Source organism: Penicillium subrubescens (genome assembly GCF_028828155.1).
Source record: "Penicillium subrubescens strain IBT 31985 chromosome Unknown utg000011l_segment0_segment0, whole genome shotgun sequence".
In the NCBI taxonomy this organism is placed as follows: Eukaryota; Fungi; Ascomycota; class Eurotiomycetes; order Eurotiales; family Aspergillaceae; genus Penicillium; species Penicillium subrubescens.
The window spans coordinates 1,188,905-1,203,994 of record NW_026643161.1 but is presented as its reverse complement, the minus strand read 5'-3'; the positions used below and the strand labels follow the sequence as shown (position 1 = coordinate 1,203,994).

At 46.6% G+C, this 15,090-nt stretch overlaps 5 protein-coding genes across 5 annotated transcripts; 3 read left to right on the top strand and 2 right to left on the bottom strand.

The window, feature by feature from the left end:
* Positions 1-3,609: 3,609 nt before the first annotated feature.
* On the top strand, positions 3,610-4,830 carry N7473_012796 (cytochrome P450; the record flags this gene model as incomplete). The annotated part of the gene is made up of 6 exons (XM_057158735.1): positions 3,610-3,635; positions 4,050-4,200; positions 4,252-4,362; positions 4,431-4,576; positions 4,664-4,738; positions 4,812-4,830. The coding sequence occupies 6 exons, from the start codon at positions 3,610-3,612 to the stop codon at positions 4,828-4,830; spliced, it is 528 nt and encodes a 175-aa protein (XP_057002689.1).
* A 1,685-nt stretch (positions 4,831-6,515) lies between these two features.
* Positions 6,516-6,981, bottom strand: N7473_012795 (uncharacterized protein; the record flags this gene model as incomplete). Its single annotated transcript, XM_057158734.1, has 2 exons — positions 6,516-6,680; positions 6,745-6,981. 2 exons carry the CDS (start codon positions 6,979-6,981, stop codon positions 6,516-6,518), a joined length of 402 nt encoding a protein of 133 aa, XP_057002688.1.
* A 939-nt stretch (positions 6,982-7,920) lies between these two features.
* Positions 7,921-9,646, top strand: N7473_012794 (cytochrome P450; the record flags this gene model as incomplete). The annotated part of the gene is made up of 5 exons (XM_057158733.1): positions 7,921-8,158; positions 8,183-9,036; positions 9,094-9,204; positions 9,260-9,426; positions 9,472-9,646. The coding sequence occupies 5 exons, from the start codon at positions 7,921-7,923 to the stop codon at positions 9,644-9,646; spliced, it is 1,545 nt and encodes a 514-aa protein (XP_057002687.1).
* Positions 9,647-11,107: 1,461 nt separating this feature from the next.
* Positions 11,108-11,898, top strand: N7473_012793 (SDR family NAD(P)-dependent oxidoreductase; the record flags this gene model as incomplete). Its single annotated transcript, XM_057158732.1, has 2 exons — positions 11,108-11,144; positions 11,228-11,898. The coding sequence occupies 2 exons, from the start codon at positions 11,108-11,110 to the stop codon at positions 11,896-11,898; spliced, it is 708 nt and encodes a 235-aa protein (XP_057002686.1).
* Positions 11,899-12,692: 794 nt separating this feature from the next.
* N7473_012792 (acetate--CoA ligase) lies at positions 12,693-14,760 on the bottom strand (the record flags this gene model as incomplete). Its single annotated transcript, XM_057158731.1, has 3 exons — positions 12,693-13,151; positions 13,207-14,671; positions 14,738-14,760. 3 exons carry the CDS (start codon positions 14,758-14,760, stop codon positions 12,693-12,695), a joined length of 1,947 nt encoding a protein of 648 aa, XP_057002685.1.
* Positions 14,761-15,090: the final 330 nt, after the last annotated feature.

The window sequence follows — 15,090 nt, the reverse complement described above, 5'->3', positions numbered from 1 at the left end:
TTGATAATGGATTCATCCCAAGGGTCTACCATCACATTCTTCCAATCTTTCCAAGCCAATGCGTTGTCGTAGTAGGCCCTGGTTGTCGAAAGCAAGTTGAATGGTCCTTCTGGCACATACTCACATTGTACGTTCAAATCAACAATTCGATCAGGGAGGACCAAATTGATTCTTGCAATTGCCTGTCCCTTAGCAACCAAAGTTCTGCCTTCTGAGGTTTAGCAAGTGTAACCCTCATTTGGTTTGTAAGGTTCAAAGTGGATAATTGCATCACCATCAACACAAATTGAGCGTGAGGCACCTGAGTCAACTATCCATTCGCCAGTAGAACGAGTAATTGTGGCCAAGGATGAGGGAAAGGGGAATCTTTGGTCAACTTCAAGGGTATTCAGTGCACAGGAGTCTATTCTACCCGCATCAAAATCATTCTCATCCCCCACAGGGATTGCTTCATTGAACCATTCGTCAGTTTCAACCATTGCTGTTGCAAAATGGTATTCAGGGCCATTTCCAAATAGTTCGACTGTCAAGCTTGAGTAGCCATAGGGGTAGTAATATGAAATTGTCTGGGCAGTTAAATCTGTTTGCAAAGAAGAAGAGGAAGAATCCTGTTGAACTGGTGGTGCATGTCCAATGACTGGTTGAGGGGATCTGTCAACAATTGACGACTGAGGATCAATCTTGTTTGAAGAAGAAATTGGTGCTTGGTTCAATTTTAAAGAAGAAGAAGGATTGGGCATATTGTGGTCTGGGATAGGTGGAACTGTTGGTGGAGTAGTGCCATCCTTTCGGATTCGGTTATCATAGTTCCAACCTTGGGGTTTTTGGCCATCCAAATTGTTTCTATTCCTCCATGGGAAATTGATCCAAAGGCCTCTTGTAGGTTTCCATGTAGGTGGACGCTTTTCATACACCAAGTGCATACAATCCTTTGCTGGGTGGCCATGCTTACCACAAAACGAACAGCAACCTTGGGGGGTAACTTGGTTTAGGCCTTCAATCCAGTCCTTAACCCATTTGCTGGCAGCTCCAACACCACCAGGAGGTTTATTCTTCAAAGGCCAAAATTCTGAATTGGAACCACCTGGATTGGAATTTGGATTGGCCCTTGACGCAAGTGCAACTGACTGGATAGATTGAAACGTTTCCAATTCGGTTGTGAGGTCTGTGCAAAGCTTGTAGAACTCACTGATGTTGAAGTCTGTCGCTTTCGCATATTTTTCATCGAAAGAAGAGTGCTTCGAAGCAACCATTGTTGGATTGTCATCACGAATTTCATGTAACAGAACTTGACGCAGGAGAATTGGATTGATTTCAACTCTCTTTGAGATTTTGGTGACGGTATCTCTAAAGGAATTGACGTAGTCAACGGCTGAAGTGTACTGGGATCTGCGAAGAGACCACCAAGTCACACAATCCTTGTTCATTGCATTGTAGCCGGTGACGTTCAACACATTTTTGAGGTTTTCAATGTATTCGTCAGCGAATTCAATCCGAAAATTGCGAGATGTTACCATTCGGTTGATATCCTTTGCAACGGATTGATACATCCAAATTTGCACATCTCGTGAGATCTTCACCCAGCGGTCAGCAAGTGGGGAGTCTCTTGGAGGTCGAGGAATTGAAGAGTCAATAAAACGCCAAAGGCCCTTTTGACGAAGAACGCGATAGACATCATCAAGCCAAGTGTCAAAGTCGTTGACATTTTCCAAATCATCAAGAGGATTGAGTTGATATTCATCAGGGGCATCAGTTGCCTGGTTTAGATTACCTTGCGAAGCTGCATTGGTAGAAACGTAGTCACTGTAGTCGACTTGTGCCGCTACAGACTTAGCGAACACAGGATCCTGGCGTTGTGCCATGGTAACAGGTTGATTAAATCAGAAGAAGAATCAAAAAGGGCTGCATAACCTGACAGCGCCCACGGCACTGCTGGCACAGGAAGCGAAGAGAGAGAGAGAGGGAGACTGAGTCAAATTGGTCTATCTAGAGCATGAAGACGAAGACGACTAGGAAAAAGGAAGAAGAAGAAGAAGCAGAAGGGAACAGAACAGGGTCTATAAGGCCCTGAAGCACAAAGGAAAGGAACAAGGCCTGGTCCTGACAGGAAAACCCCGGCCTGCTTCATGCAGGGCCAAAGAAGACGACAAACCCTGCAAACCCTCGAGGTCAAAGGGATCGAGTCATCAGGGGTGATAGAGGTGAGAGCGGGTGAGAATGGAGAAAGGATTCTCACCACATATTGTTGAATATCCCGGTCACTGAGATAGTCACGGGAGCGCGTGCATATATATATGTCTACCTGGCTATCAGCCTCTTTGTACCTAGATAAGACAATCAACTCCCCATCTACCATGCAATCATTGAAGCGTCACTTATAACTCAACACGCCGTGTCTATTGCGCACTCACCCTATCTCACCCTGGTCGCGCGACCTTAAAGCAGCACTCACCCACTTCTCACCCGGGCGGCAGCCACCGACTACTGCCTGCACATAAGCCCCGCACCATTACTAATCCTAGCAAATAAGGTAGCTTAGCTTAGTGGGGAACCGGATGATCGCCGCTTTATGGTCGTGCGATAAGGGTGAGTAGGGTAAGCGCACAATCAATGGGGTGAGATGCGGAGTGAAAGCAGGTGAGACTCACCCTGTCGCGCGACCACCGTTAATTTTGCTGTCAGATCTTGGGCTCTAGAGAGATAGGCCAGCTATTGCTGTATTATAGCACAGTAGCACGACTCGTAAATGTAGGCGTTGGATCTATATCCTTTAGACTTGACGAGCCCTTCTTCTAGACTTTTGTTGTTGCGCAGGAGCTACGAAAAATATTTAAAGACTTAGACTAAGAAGGCTCCTGATGCAATACATTAGGACCGTTTGTTGAATGCCAGTCCTGATATACCTGCTGCGGTCGGATCACATAGGCGCGGTAGTCCTGTACAATCTTCCACCCTGTGGAGTCGTTTAAGCTTCTAGTTTTGACAAGAAAATACGCTGGCCTGATATTGAAGAGCTTGTATTTGATACCTGATATGTCCTCTTGCTGTCATACTCATTGGATGTATTGTTTAGAACTACGCCAGAGTGGATAATAAACTGATCCACTAGGGGCCCGTAGTCTCCCCAGTTGCAACAGGTGAACTGTTACAGGAAATCAAAACACGACCTTCCAAGCCTCACCATCATCATCTGTAAAGAAATAACAATCTCCAATAGCCTCGACGTCATCATCACGATATCGGCCTCCGTAATAACAACGTCCAATTCTCCTTTTCCGCGCTTATTAACGTTAATTAAATATTGCATTCCCTTGTTTCCAGAGTGCCACTCTTGTGAAAGATCTCCCCAATGTGGTACGCGAAGACAAAATCCCCAGCCGAGCCAAAGTTCTGGTTGTAGTGCGTGGCCCTGGAGTAGTTCAAATGATCACCCACCTCGACTGGCACATATGCCCCAAACGCATTAGTGCCTCCTTGGATGCTGGAACTAAAGGCCAGCAACTCCCTGTGCGTTCCCTCACCACCCCGTGCAATCTTGACACAAGTAACCATAAACAGATTCGGACCGTATCCAAGGATCTCAGCTGAACGGACGCAACACTCTTCTCAATGTACGCTGGTGTCGGCTCGATAGAGTACGTGTCCATCGTGGGGACTTTGTAGGCGCCGCGCACAGTATTGTCCCAGTGGGCGCTTGCGGAGGTACAAGAGGATGTCCCTGCAGAACTTGAAGCATTTGTGCAGCTAGCCCGTCTCTCTCTTTTTCAAGAGGCATAAACAAAGTACTAAGTCCCGGAGCTAATGGCCTAGTAGAATCCCGAGAGGCAAGTGTTTGAGACTTCTGAGCATGGTGATTAAAGTCCTGCTAACAGCTGGCCAGTTTCTGCAATCACAGATTAAAAAGCCTATGACCGGCCCCGAAGAACTTGATCGGCTGCCACCTTCGTCAAGCATTTATCATGCACTGCTTGATCCTGAATTCGTTCATCCTATGGGCAGTCCTTCAGCCCATAGTATTCTAGAAGAAACTCAAACCCAAGTGTTTGCAGGCAAGTCTTCTGGCTTGACTCTTATGCATGGACGTTCCTTATCCTTCGGACACCCGAGGTGTATCGAAAGCTCAAGAAGGAGGTGTCGACCGCATGGCTACAACTGGACCAACCTCCGAAATTGGCTGACCTGGAAAAATTACTATATCTTGTGAGTGAACAGAAAGTGACTTATTAGAAGCTTCAGTGACTTACAGATCAGAATGCGGTTATCAAGGAATCACTTTGTGCCGGTGGTGGCACTACTTCTCCGCTTAGCCGCGTGGTACCCCAAGGCGGTGCCACTATTTGGGGATGCTTTGTTCCCGGCGGGGTATGTGTACAAATTAATGGCTTTATGGACTTTTGAAGAGGACCCAACTAATACTTACTTTGACTTAGACTGTGGTTGGTTTCAGCAGCCACTTTGTTCACCATGCGGTCGATGCCTTTGAGCAAGCCGACAAGTTCATACCTGAGCGATGGCTCAACGGTGACAGTGCAGGAAACGAGAAATTCTTTGTACCATTTGGCCGAGGGCTGCGACGGTGCATTGGCGAAAATTATATCATACCGTTATTCTCAGATGTGTTGTCTAGGCTTTTCGGATGACCTGCTGAATTCTCATCGAACAGCTTCGCCTGGGTGATTTTGAGAACCTGTGTGGCACATGTATTTCGCAAGTTTGATCTAGAAATTGACCCGTCGAGGTTTGTTTCCTTCAACCCAACTCTTAAATGTCTTCTAACAATTATGGTGGCTGATTTGTCTATTTACATCTAGTCCGCTCGAACTTAACTAGAAAGACCGATTTGTCCCAGTGTATACAAAGCCTGTGTTCAAAGTCTGCTTGACACCAGTTACCTCATGAAAGCCTAAGTCTTCGGCATTATCCTCTGTGATTGCCCACCAAGTTGATGAATAGTTCACGAAAGTCCAGAAGATAACATGGTAGAAGCGACACCAATTATTTAGCAACAATCTAGGGCATGTATGATCTGAAATTCGTTGACACCTTCAAGAATAGATAAATGGAATTGAAGTCGTATATAAATGAAAATGTTGTGACAAGAATCTTCGGTTTCGTTCGGCTATAAGGGAATTGCATTCAAACTCTTCGGATGTTCGTTGAGGTCTCTAGAGACTATACATCTTCAATAGTTCGAGGGAGGCAAAAAACACTCGGTCTTAAGATTTCACGTATGGATTAAGGGGTTGAATGTGCTGTCATGCAGATCAATTGAGCCGAATTAAGACTTGCTTGCGTGATTTCCATACATTTACCTAACACTGTTTCGGTGATAGTTTTCAACTTGTTCTATCTCACGCTCGAGTCAAAGGGCCAAGTAAGGGCGTGGTGCCTTGGTGGGGCTTGACGAATATGAAATTTATATAGTTGCAGTGACATACTTGAATTCCATAAATAGCCTAGAATATTCCGTTCAGTTGTTCCAGAGAGCCAGGCCAGGCATGTCAAGGAAGATCTACATGCCTTCAAGTCCCTCTCGTGCTTTGTCCCTCCTGATCGACGACATAGACCTAGGACAAGAGGCTAGTAGCACTACCCGGGGGACAATGGATTCCTTCAAATTGAAGTCTGGAGTCACATGATTCAACCAGCGGTCTGATCTGTTCAACAGTCCGTTCTTTACTAGAAAATATGGAAAACATGGAAACGTCGTAGGCCCGGAGCAGTCTCTCCACATATGGTGATGTGGTGTGAGGATCCGGGAGAACGATGTCCAAAACGAGCAGGTGAGTATTGGCCCTGAAAGCTGGCATCAGATTCTTGACGATTTTCCGTGCATCGTCATCCGTCCAGTCGTGCAAAATCTGCCGCAATAAGTAGGCATCGCCCCTGGTCTGCTCGGGCGTGAAAAAATCATGTGGTAGAAACTCAATCCGTTTTGCCCAGGCATCATTTGGGAGAGAGGACCTCCCTCTCTGTACAACATTGGGGAGATCCTGTACGATGATCTTTATGTTCGGGAACATTTTTGCAATTGCAAAACCGCCGTGGCCTAGAGAGCCACCGACCTATTTTGCAAGATCCCCGGAGTCAGCACAGAACATCGCTTTGGACAGGATGTCAAAATAAATATGTAAAATGGAGTAGAAATTGGTACACAGACATCGACCAATGTTTGAAAGGGGCTCCAATCGATGGCGATTGATAGATGTTTGAGAGAGTGCGATGGAGATGCTAACAAAGCAGTCATACTAGCGTGAAACCTGGCCTTCTGATCAGGGTCCTCGTCCATTATCTCCCATATTGTGCGTCTAGACCTCTTTGTTATAGTCCCGACCATGTAAAGCTAGAGCTGCTGGTCCTTGCAGGCTATTTCCCCTGTCGAATCAAGTTTGATAGAGTCAAAGAATTACGAGCATGCCCGAAGATCGACGTCGCACATGAAATGTGTCATATCGGCAATATCTGAATCACGATGGATTACGGCGGACATGGCACTATGGCGCATGTTTCCTGCTTCATCCAGCAACATCGGCAAGCCGAACAAGGCGTTGCAGCAATTCTGGCGAGATCTGAGCACTGGCCGCTAACTGAGTGTATGAAATAGATCCATTTAGAGGTACCTGCTGCGGGATCCCCATCTGAACCAAGGCTTGCATAGTCCCAAGCTCAACTCCCTGTGTCTGGATTAGCCATATCGTGGTTTGAAGACGGCTGGATATCGGATTGGCAATCAGAAGAACTTACAGTTCCCGCAAAAGTCGTTAGGCGCTCTTGTGGTCCTCTAGCAAGTCTGAGTATATTCATTGCTGCGGTTATCAGATCTTCTCGAGCGCTGAGCCCCTCCAAACTCAGAAACGAAAGATCATAGGGAGAATTATCTGGAGTAAAGTCGTAATTACTATACCCAGCCTCATCCAGCTCGGTAGCGAAGATATTGGTGGCCTGGGTGAGTTCCTCCAAGGTTTTCCGCAGTGTCGACATCTTCATTTGACAGCGTAGGGACCACTGGAGCGACAGATGGTAGGTGAAGAAGTGGTCTACGTGCATATGGCCCCCTTTTATTGGCATGAAATCCAGCCATATGAAGTGAAATGTACAACAATACCCTTGACAAGGTTTCAGGTTGATGAATCTCATCAAAACACCAGTCCTGATTCGAGGTGTTCATACCCAAAGGGGCACATAGACCCACTATCTCGCTGTGCAACATTAAGAATTTGAGGAAAGCAAGGATTCAAAAGAATATGTTTTTGAATTAATATAAACGATTCTGGTCTATATTTCTGGAAATGCGGCTATGTTATTTGTTTTACCAGAAGCAGTCACCGGAGGCTCAGCCGCATGCTGAATATCATGAACATCTGTAAGGACACAGGAGGTTGTCTTAAGCGAGTGATCAGTCAGTAGCTTTGGCGATAAGGCCATGTACTTGACTTAACAAAACTATTTCTGATCATTGCCTGATCAAGCCCGGATGTATACTCTGAAACGACAGATGCAAACCAGTATCAGTACTGGACATCAAATGATATTAGTCAAGAGCTAGATTTACGGTGACGGACTGATTAATAGGCACCAGTGAAGTATGTAGGTATACTGTGGGTTACGTCGGCAACGTCACTGCCCGGTGGAGTGATAATTGCAAAATAAGCCGCGTACTTGGGTGAAGGGGGCTCGTAAGCTCGCCCTTGCGTTTGTGCAGAATGTGTAAATCAGGGGGGCGCACAATATTTCATTTTACTGACATATTCGGGGTTGTAGCATCCTTGGATCGCGCCGAAATTGGCCCACCTTAGTTATTCACGCGCAATGACGTTCTCCAGTCTCAGGAATTGAATGAAATTTATATCGTTCCCTAGAGTATCTTTACTCCTTCAAAGTATCCCCATACTGTCAGACACGGTCAATACATTAGAGACAATGTCTTTTCTCGGGCTGGCCCTCCTAGTGGCTACGAGCTGTCTCATTATCAGATCTATTTACCGCCTGTATCTTCACCCTCTTCGAAGAATCCCAGGCCCTAGACTCGCCGCTATCACCCATTTATATGAGTTTTACTACGATGTCCTCTGCCGGGGGAGATTTATTTGGGAAATTGAGAGACTACACAAGCAATACGGTGGGCCTTCTTTTTTACTACTTACATCCTTCATCCTGCGTGAATTCTAATGGAAATGCGAAGGCCCTATCATACGGATCAATCCACGAGAGGTCCACGTTATTGATCCCTCATTCTATGACGAGATCTACGCTCGAAATTGCCGACCACGGGACAAGGACGCTAAGTTTGTCCCTACATTCGGCCTGCCCTTCTCCCTGCTGAGTACAATTGGACACAGACAGCATCGTTTCCGTCGTTCAATTCTGTCTAGCTTCTTTTCAAAGCGTTCTGTGATGGATATCGGGTTTCTTATTGAGGAGAAAACCCGAAAACTCATGCAACGTTTGGAAGAGTTTTATGAGAATCAGCAGGTTGTACAACTAGACTCTGCCTTTGTTGCGCTGACTTCCGATATTATCACGTCATACTGCTACGGTGAATCCGGTGATTTCCTTGATGATTCGAGTTTTCGTAGCGATATTCGTGATTCGGTTATCGATGCAACCTCCATTTGCCACTTTGTTCGATTCTTTCCATTTGTGATTTCTATGATTACGGCAGTCCCAACTAGTGTCATGAGGATTATCATGCCAGGAAAGGCAGGGTTGCTTGACTTTCAGCAGTCTATCGCCGAAAAGGCCTCGCAAACACTGAAGGGAAGCAGATCATCTATTGCTGGGCACGAAACCATATACGACAAATTGGTTCAGCCCAGTATCCCGGCTGAGGAGCGAAGTATCCAACGCATCCAGGATGAGAGCTCGCTTGTTCTCGCCGCAGGTACAGAAACCACCAGCCGCATTATTACGATTGCCATGTTCTATCTCAGCACAAACAAACCAATGCTAGACACTTTGCGAGCGGAACTCAAGCGAGTCCTTCCAACACCCACGAGCTCGACTACCTGGGTTCAGCTGGAGAAACTTCCATACCTGGTATGCCCATTCGTATGTCATTCATTCTGCCTCAAGATATCTAAGAAACTATTACAGACTGGTGTTATTCGTGAATCCTTACGCTTAGGGCATGGCATTACTTGTCGTCTTCCCCGTGTAGCTCCGGACGAAGTTTTGAAGTACGGGGCCTTCGAGATTCAATCCGGAGTAAGATGATCACGTAAAAGGCACCTGGTGGTAATAAAAGCTCACCGATTCTCAGACACCTATGAGCACCTCTACTGTGCTTCTTCATCGCAACGCGGATATCTTCCCAGATCCTGACAAGTTTGACCCTAACAGGTGGATCAATAAAGGCGAGATAGACAATACCCTCGCGCGGTATATCGTGTCCTTTACTAGAGGAAGTCGTATATGCTTAGGATTAAAGTAAGTAAATGTGTCATTCCATTAGCAAGGTGCTGATTTTTCTAGCCTCGCATATAGCGAGCTATATACGGTCATTGCATACATTGCCCGGCGATTCAGCTTCGAAATGTACAATACCACTCTCGAAGATGTGACTGTCACCCGGGACATGATGGTTGGCTATACTTCAAGGGGGGATCTGCAAGTCTATGCCAAAGTGACAAATTTGATCCAGGAGTAAACACCTCGCATTGTAGTGGTTTTTAACTGAATCGCTTTGGAACTTCGGCCGGGCCGCCTGCGGCAGATTTGTATGTGCTAATATTTCATTCAAATCGAAGATTATTACAATCTGTTACATCATAGACATCGAGGGACTAGAAAGCCATAGCTATACGACTTTTCCTATTGCTCACAGAAAGCCTTTTTTGTCGTGACCCTGAATTCGAGCTTTTCCTGCATCATTCCCTCTCTAGTGAGACAAGCCGGTATATCAGGTATGTCCTGATGACCCAACAAACTAGTTTTAGATGATTTGTTGGCTTATTAAATTGCGAGAGTTACCATTATCTTGTCACAGTCTATCTCTACCGCAAGTCTTTTACAATGAATTCTCTTCCCCGAATATTGTCACTTATTCAATCAACAGCATGTTGAACCTGTAAATACGCCGCTAAATTTTCACTTATCCATCAAGCAAATCGCTTCAGGAATCATTCGCATGATCGCAGTTATCTTGAATAATATAGTTCGGGGATATGCACCACCAAGAGGTCCTTATCACAATCAATAGGTTCGAGAAACCGGAGTCAGGCTAAACCACGAAGCGGGAGGCAAAAATTTGTGGCCCAACGTTTCACAACGTCTGGACACGTCGGATCATCCCCTGCACCCTTGCGGGCTCGCACCCTTGCGGGCTCGCACCCACGGTGCATACAGTAATAAGCTTGGCAGTTGAAATAACACTAGACCGCTATTCGTGCATTAATTAATCAGTCGCTCTGTGCTCCATAGGTAGGTTTCTGCTTGAGAAGCTCACAGTATGATGGTTCACTACTGGAATGATAATAAACACCATGAGATTTATGTTGGCAACCCTTGACCTGGTACAGATGTCTGCGCCAAGTTCCACTTTTGTTGTGTACCGATATGCGTAAATTCGTATGCATTTTTGCCACCTTGGACCGCTACGATCCGAGTCCCGTGGACCCTTGCGCCTAGAGTTATCCACTCCTCTGATTCCTGGTATTTTGGTTCTCCAGATCGATATCGATTCAACCTTCATCTCTCGTTTTCTAGTCCTTTGATTATTGACTAACTCTGATTGGCCCATTCACATATCTTTATTCAAATCCACACAGGCCTTACATGTTGACAGAGTCTGTAAGGGGTGACGGTATTCATGTAGAGGAGCGGGGTTTCATAGAGTCTCAAGAATATTCACAGTAATTATGAGTCAAGTGTAGGTCGCTCCAAAATGAACCATGGAATCAGAAAATGCAGTATATATAGAGTCCCAGACCCTCGGGCATTCTTGCGCCAGATGCACGTGTTGAAGAATTTCTTGTCTTTCCTACGCAGCAACAACAACTACCTACCTACTTTCATCGAATTTGCCAATAATTCACTTTATTCTCTTATAGTCACCCCTTCCGTTCTTTTTCAGCCAAGTCGAATCTGCACCCAAAACGCAAAACTTGTTATGGATTCCATTGGCAAAACATACATTGTTACTGGAGGTTGGAGGTAGCTCCGGCATCGGGCTGGCTGTTGTCGAGAGCTTACTCAACCGGAACGCTTCAGATTATCGATATATCGACAGCCGTTCCAAAAAGCCTGATATCAGCTCAGCAGAAGGGACTTGTGCACCTCCATACAGGATTTGATGTCAGCTCACGGGAACAAATCTCCACCGCTTTCGAGGCCATTTCCCTGCAATCTCCGGATATTCACGGACTGGTCAACAGTGCTGGCATCGCACCCGAGACACTAGACAATCTCGGTCTCCCCGAGGAGGATGATATCTTCAAAAGAATCATGGATGTCAACTTGTACGGGACCTGGAATGCTGGAACCGCCTACCTCAAGCACCTCTGCACACGTTATCCTGAAATCATCCAAGATGAGAAAAATCGAGAGGGCCTCGGGAGCATCGTGAACCTGACCTCAGAGTCGGTCATCAGAGCGGATCCAGACATGGCTTCATGCAATACCAGCAAGCATGCTGTGGTTGGTCTGACCAAGTCTTGGGCGAAAGATTTTGTCAGACGCGGAGTACGTGTCAACTGTGTCGCCCCAGGGCTGACGGATACTCCGATGGTTCGAAATGAGAACTTGGACCAAGCGATGGTTGAGGAATTAATCAACAGTGTGCCTATGAAACGTGCAGCTCGACCAGAGGAGGTTGCAGAGCTTATCGTTTTTCTACTGAGTGAGAGACCCTTCTACATGACGGGCCAGGTGATTCCTATCGAGGGAGGTATTACAATCTAGTCCCGCATGCTTTCCCTTTCGAGAAAGCTTCGTATTTAAATGGAGATTGATAGCTTAATCAAATTGGGTTAACGGAATATTCGGTCCGCTGCCTTATTCAGACCTTCCACCCACACATGCACGCACACACAGAGCTTCTTCAAAAAGCCACCATGGCACTACAACTGTTTGCTTGGTTTAATCTCCATAATCTGAGTAACAAAGTACACTCTGCTTCTTTAAAAAATGTCAAGTATTGGAATAAAAGGTGGGGTCAGAAAAGCTGGGAGCAGTCTCAGCTTCTTATGGCGAATGGAATTTCCAGGACTGTGGACTACACTTTCATAGTAATATAGTGAAATAGACATTCTGGATACCGACAGTCTATCACAACCATACGACCGCGAAAATGTCCTTAGAAGGGAACAGGCAGCTAGCGATAGAAAAGCAGGATCGGTATCTAATGCTTACGAGAACGAAATCGACGCTGATTGTTCTACATATGAAACAAGCTTGAAAGCTCACACTAAGCAATAATTGAGGTAAATACTCTTGAGATAAGGAAGCCAACAGGAGCGCTCAGGGCGATCTTTGAGAGTATGTGCATTCCTATCTTTCGGATCTAAATATTTCTCACGGACAACCTCACATTCTCCACCCCTAACCGCACGGCCTCATTTCATATTGACGGGCAAGAATATCCTAGTCCCCAGAACCCTTCAAAAGTCTCATTAGGAGTATATCATAAGTGAATTTGAACGGTGAACGATTACAATTTCCCTAAACATGTGTTATGAGTGAGGCATCACATATGACTACTTCGATCCTAACACGGTGGCTGCTACACTATCGATCGCTGCAGGATTGGCCACCGTCGAAATATCCCCAATTGATCCGACATCGTCAGCGAGGATCTTGCGAAGGATACGCCTTGTGATCTTCCCAGAGCGTGTTTTGGGAATATCCTGAACAAGATAAACCGTCCGGGGAACGGCAAGGGAGCCAATGCTCTTGAGCACTTGTTGTTTGAGATCCTTTCGCACATCCCGGTCGGGAGGTTGGCTCTTAAGGACCGCAAAGGCGACGAGAGCTTCTCCCGTGAGAGAATCACCCACACCGACAACAGCAACCTCCGCCGTAAATTCACACTCAAGCAAAGCGGCTTCAATTTCGGCCGTCGACAGACGATGGCCGGAAACGTTTACGACATCGTCGACTCGGCCCTTTATCCAAAAATATCCATCCTCATCTTGACGTGCGCCGTCCCCAGTAAACTTTGTAAAAAAAGAGTAAATCACTGCGATATCAAAGTGGGAGTGGGATACGTACGTAATAGCCGGGATAAACATTAAGGTAGGTGTCCATGAATCGCTGGTGATCGTTCCATGCTGTGCGAGCCATGCTGGGCCACGGCTGCCGGAAAGCGAGTATCCCTTCCGGACACGCTGTTTCTACCTCTTTTCCCGTAATGGGGTCTAAGATGACCGGGTCCAATCCCAAGCAAGGCAGTGTACAGCTACCCGGTTTTGTAGGAGTGATTCTTGCTAGAGGAGCGAGAACAAACGAGCCGGTTTCGGTCTGGAAATAGGTGTCCAACAGATCTGCCTTCTCCTTACCTACTATACGATGATACCAGTCCCAGACGTCAGGGGCAATAGGCTCCCCAATAGACCCCAAAACCCGTAAAGATGTCATGGCCTGATGAATCTCCGCATCGCTGAACCGTCTCAAAAGTCTAATAACGGTTGGGGCGGCGTAGAAGTGGGTAACTGAGTGAAGGTCACAGATGTCCCAGAGTCGTGAGACAGTTGGATGGAGCGGACTCCCTTCAAAGATCACAGTAGTGCAGCCTAGCAGGAGTGGCGCATATAGGGCATACACCAACCCCGTGATCCACCCTATATCAGAGGGGGTAAAAAAGACGTCACTAGGGTGCATGTCGAACACATGATGGCCTGTTGCCGCGGCGCCCGTCAGGAATCCCGCAGTAGAGTGCACAAGTCCTTTGGGTTTTCCCGTCGATCCGGACGTATACAAAATGAACAAAGGATCTTCCGAGGCCATTGACTCTGGCGCAATGTCCTTCAGTGGCGCTGTATTGTCAATGACCTCGTGCCACCAGACATCTCGCCCGGGGTTCCAGGAGACAGAATCTTGGCCGTGCTGGTAGACAAGAACGGTACGCACATCAGGGCAGCTCCCTAGGGCTTCGTCGACTGTCTGCTTCATGGGAATGTCTCTTCCCCCTCGTCTGCTCTTATCTGCTGTCACTACCAGAAATGCCCCAGCGTCGCGTATTCGGTCTCCTAAGGCCTGCGCCGAGAACCCATCAAATACCAGCGAGTGAATAGCTCCCAAGTGGTTGATTGCGAGGACTGTCACAAAGGCTTCGGGAATCATTGGCATGTAAACACATACTCGGTCACCCTTTCTAACACCGAGGTTACGAAGAGCCGCTGCCGCCTGGAATATCTGTTTCGAAAGTTCACCATATGAGATTGAATGGCCACAGTCAGGCTCATCGCCTTCGTAGATGATGGCAATGCGAGAAGGGTCCTGCTCAGCGTGACGATGCACGCAATTATACGCTGCATTGAGACGGCCGTTAGCAAACCACTGAAGGTTTCCTTCGGCGAGTTTGCCTTGTCGAATGCTCGTGAAGTCCTTCTCGTACGTCAGAAACTGTCGGGTTGTTTGTGCCCAGAAGAAGTCGACATCGCTTATTGACTCTTGATATCGCTGCTTGTAGTCGGCAAAGTCTTGCAGGCGAAAGCGAGTACTGTGTTCGCTATTTCTATAGAAGGCGTGTCATAAGTATCAGTGTGCAGAATGACTTGTCAAAAAGAAGGGGTGAACTCACCCATCTTTACCAATGCTACCCATGGTTTTCAATTGTCTAAAGCGCAGACTTATTTGATTGGATATCGACTAGTTTCCTCTTAAACACAAGCTAAAATGCCCTTTCCCTCATTTATACATACCACGACTCTTTGCCATCTCATTCTTGCCGTGACACCGTACTGGAAATGTTGTTTTCTGCGTCACAGTAAAATTACTTGTTGACCCACCTCATGCAAGCTGCATTCGTGGTGATACATTTAAACATTGATTGAATTCTCGCATTCTTCAACTATGGTGACACAATGCAGGGTAGAAAATGGGCAGACAAGGAGTAAACAAGCCTAAGACTCATCTCCCAATTCCGTGTCTAAC